Source organism: Triticum aestivum, chromosome 4A, assembly GCF_018294505.1.
Source record: "Triticum aestivum cultivar Chinese Spring chromosome 4A, IWGSC CS RefSeq v2.1, whole genome shotgun sequence".
Classification (NCBI taxonomy): Eukaryota; Viridiplantae; Streptophyta; class Magnoliopsida; order Poales; family Poaceae; genus Triticum; species Triticum aestivum.
In genome coordinates, this window is record NC_057803.1 from 558,924,767 (window position 1) to 558,933,936 (window position 9,170).

At 42.7% G+C, this 9,170-nt stretch overlaps 1 protein-coding gene across 1 annotated transcript; it reads left to right on the top strand.

Moving 5' to 3' along the window:
* Positions 1-2: 2 nt before the first annotated feature.
* LOC123086956 (protein argonaute 18) lies at positions 3-3,162 on the top strand (the record flags this gene model as incomplete). Its single annotated transcript, XM_044508825.1, is given in 8 exon segments — positions 3-178; positions 994-1,074; positions 1,149-1,237; positions 1,332-1,406; positions 1,501-1,604; positions 1,678-1,947; positions 2,032-2,097; positions 2,582-3,162. Coding segments are annotated over 8 exon segments (1,071 nt in total). The 3' UTR covers positions 2,845-3,162.
* Positions 3,163-9,170: the final 6,008 nt, after the last annotated feature.

A 9,170-nucleotide genomic window follows, 5' to 3' on the forward strand; every position in this document is an offset into this window, starting at 1 on the left:
TCCCTCCCATCCCACCCGCCGGGCGACGAGCGGCGGCCGGCGGCCAGGGCCCGAGATGGACCGGTACCAGAGGGTGGAGCGACCGCGGCCCGAGTCGGCCATCGCCGAGAACGAGATCCGAATCACCGCCCAGGGGCTTATCCGCAACTATGTCTCCTACGCCACGTCCCTCCTCCAGGTGCGCTCCCCCCGCCCCCCCGCCCCCGTCCCGTCGGTTTCGCGTTTGCGTTGGTTCGATTCGGCGCGTGTCGACGGCGGAAAGGGCCCGAGGTCGCGGCTTGTTTCTGCCCGTCTGGCTTCCGCGGAGGCGGAGTCGTTCGCACGGCTGGTTTTGTGTGGTCTGATGCCGAGGTCGTGCTGAATCTGTGCGATTTCAGTTGGAAGTGCGTTGACTGGCGGCTGGGGCACAAATTCAATGTTGATGTGTCATATTTGCACAAATGTATACTTGTTTGTCATTGTTCTGAATCAGTATGGTCATTAGGACTAAACTCATTGCGAATCTGGTTTGATGCGACGGATATCCAGATTTATAAAGTATGCGCCGAGATTGTCAAGTTTAATGTGTCAATCTGATTTGCGGACTTTGGTTACATACCGAGGATATAAATTTAGCAATGTAGGGATGTTTCGTATGATTTCTGGTCAACAATTGATAGTAATCCCTGTAAACACAGTTTCAATTGACAGTGAGATTGTGATAGTGATAGCAGTGGGAGTTCAGTTGTAAGAAGTGCCAGTGCTGTTAGTTCTGTGTCCCTTACCTCCCCTGGATGCAGTCAATTGCATTTACATAGTGTGGGGTTGTGTGCTGCTGTAGGATAGGAGGTCTCGGTAATGGAGAGGTGCTGAGTTTGATGCTGGGTGTGAAAGATTTAGAAGTTCATCATCTCTACTTTGTTGCTAGTTTTGCAAACCAGTTATCTTAATAGTTTTTAACTATGATTTTTCCCATTGTTTACTTCATGACTCACGTTTAACATTTTGAATCAGGACCGGAAGATTAAAGAGATTGTTCTGAAAGCCATGGGACAGGCAATCAGTAAGTCTGTTGCTGTGACAGAGATTATCAAGGTAATTCTTCAGTTTTATTTTCTCATTTTTGTCCCACTGTACAGAACCACATTTGATATATTTCTTGAAAACAGAAAAGAGTACCGGGGTTGTACCAAGATACTAACATCAGCTCTGTCAGCATAACTGATGTCTGGGAACCTATTGAAGAAGGCCTTGTCCCGTTAAGTTTCCGTTTCTTTCTACCATCCTGTTATCACATAAACTTCTGTGGCACAGAGGATTCTAATTTATTCGAATGGTTACTCATTCTGCAGACTGGAGATGACTCGCCATGTTTCAATGATTTCAATTACTTTGTCTCCAGTAGAGCTGGACCAAAATTCCCCAGGGTAAATTGGATGCATGTCTGTTATTTTCATAGGATAAGAACATGTGTGCATGAACCATGATACACATTTGGAATATTAATACATTTTTTTGTAGGTATCAAAGCCCAGCTTATGTTGACCAGCCCAGGCAACAGCAGCGCCTCCAGCAGGCACCAGCGCCGCTGCGTCAACCTCGCCAACAACCATCTGATTATGACGGTATGATAGTGATAGTCCGCACTTGTTTTTGTACTTCAATTGTTCAAACTTATCATGATTGTTGTTCTGTTAGACTCCTATGTGCGGGGTCGTGGCAGAGGAAGGGGCCGTGGACGTGGTAGGGGTTGGGGTAGAGGAGGTTATGGCGGATATGGAAACAACCAAGGTGGGTACAACCAAGGGGGGTACAATCAAGGTGGATACAATCAAGGCGGGTACAACCAAGATGGTGGGTACTATGATAATCAAGGCGGATACAACCAAGATGGTGGGTACTATGATAATCAAGGTGGGTATGGCGGTGGATATGGCTACAACCAAGGCCGACAAGGAAACTACCAAGGTATATAAGGGTAGCTTGTACATATTTATTGCTGATTTTGCTTATTTAAGGAAGTTTGGATGCTCAATTGATTTGTTGAACCAGAAAATGGTGGATATAACCGAGGACGGGGTGGTATGCGTGGAAGAGGCAATTGGAGTTACCGTGGGGGTATGACCTTCTATAACATACTTGTGTTTCCTGATTGAGTGCTTTAACTCATGTTCTGATCTGTTATTCAATAGTTAGTTGTTCTTCACCTTTATAGCATGAGCCATACACACTGAAGTCTTGCACTGCCATGCATGCTTAAAAGCAATGTATGTTGATCATGTAAATAATTCATACATCCCTTTATTCTTCACATGCAGCAATGCCACTTTCATGTGGTTGCGGATCTGATGATGTAACTGTCACGAATAAACTTCTTTACCTCTTTAAAGTGTAAAAACGTTCCAGGATATCCAATTGTTGTGTTAGTTTTTTTGGATGTTCATTTTACCTGCTAGTGACCTAAATATTTATGACCATATGAACTCTTTGAGATAAACAGTGTATTTTCTATGTTCATTTTTAATTTATTAATGTGGCTTTGCATCTAGAAATGCCAAGAAAGATTTGCAATGTTACCTGTAACATATATTTCTGCATACAGGATATGAGCGTGGCAGGGGTGGCGGTGCTCCAGGTGGGAGGGGATATGAAGGTGGAAGGGGATATGACCAAGCTCCTGCTGGAAGGGGCTACGGAGGTGGAAGGGGATATGAAGGCGGAAGGGGATATGACCAAGCCCCTGCTGGAAGGGGATACGAAGGCGGAAGGGGATATGACCAAGCTCCTGCTGGGAGGGGGGGATACGAGGGCGGAAGGGGGTATGGAAGGGCTCGTGGAAGAATGGCTCGTGGGCGAGGGTACTGAGCAAAGGCAGAATTTCCATGGGCTTCTGGTTCTATTTAAATGCATGCTTTATAATATCAGGGGAAAGGTGAGTTATCCAAGGATTTTCTGTTGGAAGCTGTCGTTCGTGTGGGTGTTAGTTGTTTCCCCTGAGCGCGATGTTTGGTTGTGAGCACAATGCTTTTCCCAAGTTTATCCTGCAATCATCTTTGAATGTTGCTGTTGACGAGGTTTGCAGTTTTTCCCAATGGTCGATGAATGCTGAGCATGCAGCTCTATGTTCATGCCCGTCGTATTATCTGATGGAACTGGTACCTTTGTTTATTTTATATTTGTGCAGTTCTTTGCCCATGATTATCAAAACTATTACTCCCTCCGTCCCAATATAAATGTCTCAACTTTGTACTAACTTTAGTACAAAAGACACTTATTTCGAGACGGAGGGAGTATTTGGCTGTGAAATGCTCCTTGGCGTGTATGTTTCCTGTTACTATTTTGCTGTTTGGTTCTAGAGCGCTCACCGCCCTCTGCTTCAAGACGTGAGGGAATTTATCTACTGTTTGCTCTGTACATAGAAAGATGTAACGGTGAATGAAAGTCGTGGCTCCAATCCCATATCAGGCATTGTGGAGTATGTGTGTTTGGTGCTTGGTTAGGCGTTGTGGAGTATGATGATGCTTGGCCAGGCACTATGGTGAATTGTTGTGGCTGTAATTATTGTTCTCTATCTAATACTAGCAAAGATGCATGTGCGTTGCAACGGAAGAAAAAAAATCATCCCTTGTGCACACACCGACGACATCAACAAATCTCTTAAATCTTTCACCAAACAACATGATATGGGATGATTTTTAAAGTGTACTCAAGGTGTTTCTAATCCATTAGACAGAAATATCTACCAGTTGCTGTTATCTCTTTATGCCTCTATTGTCGTTATTTCTCGGTGATGCCCAATAAATATTGCATTGGGATGAAAATAACAAAATACACGTTAGTACTCAATGATAGCATGTGCATAAGAGCATTATTTTTGTCTTGTTGATGTATGTGTTCAGAACTGTAATCAAGTCAAGACTTAATTTGGTTGCAAACATATTACATTGCTTCACCAAAAACAATCAAACATGCATGCCAATATTAAAGATTGTATATCGACATCTTATATAAATCTCAAACAATATCAAAATCAACGTTAAGCCACTGGTTTATATAAAGCTCATATCAACACTTTAGGGTACATCATCGTACATGTGTGAAATAGAGAGGATGCTTATGTACCCAGTGGTGGAGCTTCACCCAAATTGCTGGGCGGGCCGGTGGGGCGTAGCTGAAGGAAATTACTACTATGTTGTTATTTGATGACCTAATAATAGGTAAACATTACACGGATTTGCATTGGCTAGGCGGGCCAGGGCACAGGTTGGCCCAGCCGTAGCTTCGCCACTGTATGTATCTATTGTAATCTTTAACATATGATAGCTGGTAGCAAGCATCATCGCCTGCGGTTTAAATAATAGTTTTTGTGAAAGTAATAAACTATCACATCTACTCAGTTTAAATGGGGTAAAACATGTACAATCGGCATTTTTAAAATACCATGTAAAAAGATATTTACTAAAATTACATGCTAAACATAATTTAGAAATGATTAACATGCAGATAATAGCATATTTGAAATGTACACATTTTTTGAGGGATTTTCGTATATAACATGTTAGATTTGGAGTTGCGGTTTAAAATATATGAATATTTAAAAAGCTTTTAAACTTGCCGGAAAAAAAAGAAAAAGGGGAGAAGGGGGACTCAAACCTAGGTCTCCAGTACTGAAGCAGGACGCTCTACCAACTAGGTTGTCTCAATCCTTGTGTTATAAGGTGGGATTTAACTTTATTGAACCAAAGTTGTCGGTCACATGTAAACGATTCATATTTTTCGTAACTTATGTGGCATGGTGGGTAATTATGGACAATTTTGAGGACAATTTTTATAACAGATGACCATAAGCAATAGCCGCTTTAGTATTAGGGAGAGATTTGTGAAAGTAATAAACTATCACATCTACTCAGTTTAAATGGGATAAAAACATATACAATCGGCATTTTTAAAATACCACATGTAAAAAAGATATTTATTAAAATTACATGCTAAACATAATTTAGAAATGATTTACATGCAGATAATAGCATATTTGAAATGTACACATTTTTGAGGGATTTTCATATATAACATGTTAGATTTGGAGTTGTGGTTTAAAAGATATGAATATTTAAAATAGCTTTTATACCTGCCAGAAAAAGAAAAGAAAAAGGGGAGAACGCTCTACCAACCCGGCTGTCTCAATCCTTCTGTTATAAGGTGGGACTTAACTTTATTGAACCAAACTTGTCGGTTGCGTGTAAAGAAAAAAAATGATTCATATGTTTTCTAACTTATGTGGCATGGTGGGTAATTATGGACAACTTCAAGGGCAATTTTTATGACGGACGACCATAAGCAATAGCCTCATTATTAGGGAGAGATATATACTCCCCCCGTTTTAAAATACTTCCAAATTTGAATTAAAACCGTGCCATATATTTTGGAACGGAGGGAGTAGTAGTAATAAGAAAAATTGGAGTCCCTATTTGTTAGTAAGTCAGATGTCGTTCCTGAAAAATGCGAGCACTGATATAAACCCTAGTGTTTTTTTTCTAACAAACAGTAGTTTACATCTGCGAGAACCAAACTAGACCATGACTCCATCCAGGTGCCGAGGGTAGAAAATCTTGCTAACTTAGCTATTTCATGGGTGTCGTGCGTACGATAATCTATGGGACTAGCAAAGGCCTCTTTGCGGTTCGACTAGGGAGATCAACAAGCACAAAGAGCAGAGCTAGCAGAACACATGAGATGTACCCAGGTTTGGGCCGCTGTGAAGTGTAAAACCCTACTCCTGCTTTGTTATATCGGATGTGTTTGAGCTCAGTTACGAAGAGCGCGGCTGCCGGCGAGATGCGCGGGAGGTGCAGCTACGCGTGCAAATGAGCAAAGTGTCGACCTAGGGGGTCTAATTGGCTGGCCGAATGCCCTCTTTTTATAGCTCAAGGGGTCACCACAATGGCAAATTGGTAAATACAAATGGTGAATATTAGCTTGACACGCACTAAGATAGTTGTCGATAAAGGTGATCTCCAAGCGGTGGTTCGCCACGTGCCCCGACAAGCTCTACCTAACCGTCTGTCCGCTTGCCACCTGCCGGCAAGTCTCTGACTAGCCATCGAGGTGGAGCAGTGAAGGGAGCTTGCTGGCCTGTAGCTTCCGGTGCTGAGCTTGGGTTTGCCGGCTCTATCCTTGCCGACAACATGGAATACATCTTGCCGAGGAAGTAGCTTGCCGGGAAGGTGTGTTGCCTGGAATAAGGCTTGTCAGTAGCTTGAGTCTTGCTTGTTGATGTAGCGCTTGTCGGGTGTAGTGCTTGCCAGCGAAGATCGATTCTTTGTTGGCGCGGCTGTGCATTGTCATGGCCCATGCTCGGAGGTTAGTGGAACCCTCATTTTTACTACACCGACAATGGGCAACTTGATTGCTCTCCCTATTATAGTGAGCAAACAAAACATGATTAAAGTCCCGAGTCATATAGTAGCAATCATCAAAGATTCCACCACAAGGAAGCTAACCATCTAAGCTATGCTTAGTTTGCAGAGTTCCTATTTATTAGTAGGGAGAGATTGTTTGTAATTTTATGTCATTTTCACTTAGTCATGTTAGGAGAACTTCGAATGAACCAACACAATGGTGTGAGACGTGCTTGTACCATTAATGGTACTCATAGCTGGCTTGCTAAGAGCCTAGACTTTTTAGTTAATGGTCTCTTGGCAGATTCTAATCGGTCATTAGTTAATTAGTAAAGCTCCCTAGTTTGATATACCAGAAAAAGAAGATACAATTATCGCATAACAGTATTAATGCGTGATGTTGTTGTCTCTTTACACGTCAAACTTGCTTAACTATTTATTTAATAATATAAATTGGATCAATTAAAAAATATATGAGTATATAATGAACATGAAGAGTCCCTATTTTTAGCAATTTAGATATCCAACTCGGTCCTTTGGAAGTTCTTGTGTGTCCCTCACAAAGATTGAAGAGATTCTTGATAGTACCCACTAAAGTCTTATCTATATTCTTGTCCTTTGGTGCCCTTGATCACACCATTGTTTCTTCAAAAGTTGGTAGCAACACAGGTAGCTTAGTTTGATGGTAGAGAGTGGCCCTTGACGATTATGGCTTCCAAAGTTGGTTACAACATAGGTAGCTTAGTTTGGTGGTAGAGAGTGCCAAGAGAAGGTGTCACATTATTGTTGAGGAAGGCTTGGATCGAGATATGGTCCATAGATGCATCAACACTACTCAAACATAAGAGTCCTTGTATCTTGTAACATGAAACCCACCACACCGAGGGGCTTCCCGGTTTGCAGATAGAGAAAGTTGATCGATGAGACAACAAGCCATGAACCTCATGAGCATGTCCAACATTGGAAGTGATAGTGCACCCAAAGATCTTATGGATGCAATCATACATTGTGGGCGTGCTTGGTGTTCCCAACAACAATTCCTCCTCTTGTTGGAGAACACGTGTGCAGGCAAGACAATTTGTCCATCTCTTTTGATCATCTGAAATGCGGATAACGTTTTCATCTTCTTTCAAGAAGAGTGACATCCAATATCTTAGACCAAACCTTGGTACTTACTTTAGATGCAGTACACCACTTTTCTTTAGACATCCAATAGAGAATATTCCCATATGCACTACTAGGAAAAGGGCTATAGATGAAATTGACACTAATGGCGCACCAGACATGTGGTGCGCCACTACTATATACTAATGGCGCACCATGTGCTGGTGCGCCACTAGTGTGGAAGACACTAATGGCGCACCATGTGCTGGTGTGCCACTAGTGTGGAAGACACTAATGGCGCACCATACACATGGTGCGCCACTAGTAACAAAAACTATTTTTTTTCATTTTTTCAAACATATTAATGGCGTATCCAGGCACAGTGCGCCATTACTAGTTCTAACTAGTAATGGCGCACCAGCCACCAAGTGCGTCACTACTATATTTTTTTTTGCAAAACTACTAATGGCACACCGTGGCATAGTGCGCCATTACTAGTTAAACTAGTAATGGCGCACTCTGCCACGGTGCGCCATTAGTATATATTTTTTATTTTTTTGTAAAACTACTAATGGCGCATCACCAACAGGTGCGCAATTAGTATGTAGGGTTACTAATGGCGCATGAGTGGGTGGTGCGCCATTAGTAACCTGGGACCAGCTAGATATTTTGGACAACCACACCTACACACTCACTTTCCCCACTTCATTCCCTCCACCTCCTTCTCCAAGCTTGTGTCGGTTGCCTCCTCCTCCTCCTTCTCACCTCATTTGCACCATATATTCATCAAAATTAAGTGGTTAAATTACCTTTTTTTGATAGGTAAGTAAGGAGAAAGCTATCTTTATGTTGTAGATCTACTTTTTTTTTCTCCCTAACTCGCTCCAACAACGTGCACATGCACTTTTTGTGGCCTGGCTAGATCTATGTATGTTTGTGGTGTTGCATATGTTTGTGATGTTGCATATATGTTTGTGTTTGCAGGTACTGGTATTTGAAATACGATAGTTGCCAATATTTTGCCGGAATGTTGATTCATTTCCGTTTCGGCGAGAATTTTGGCAATATGCATTATTTTTTGTCCTATTTTTAGGGAAAGTCATGCCAAATTTTTTCTTGGTTCTAAAATATCGTTTTGCTCTACCCCGCAGGCGACCATGGTCCGCACGATGACCGAAGGCATCGTGAATAGGTTTTTGAGCTCTGCGAAGGCCGAGATGCTTCAAAAGAACGAGATGGAGATAAGATGTCCGTGTCGAAGATGCAAGCTGAAGAGCCTTATTGCGGACCCGGATTCTGGGCAGGTGCGGGACCACCTGCTCTTGCGTGGTTTCATGGATGGCTATCGGTGGCAAGATGATGAAGATGACTATGAAGTCGTCCATGGCGGCTGGGCAAGAAATGAGGAAGGGCAGCAAGACAACCACCACGGCTCGGGCGGGCGAGAAGACGAAGAATCTCCAGGACATGATCACGACGGTGATGCTGTACACAGTCATCATGTAGAAGATGCCGGACATGATGATGAGGAAGATCAAGACGAAGGGCATGATCATGAAGATGAAGATGCTGGAGCAGATGACGATGGAGGCTGGGTGCAGGACCCTCATATTCAAGAGCTACTTCTCAAGCAGACGGATAACACAAGAGCTGCCGCCCGAGAGAAAGCCAAGCTGGATCAACTAGAGA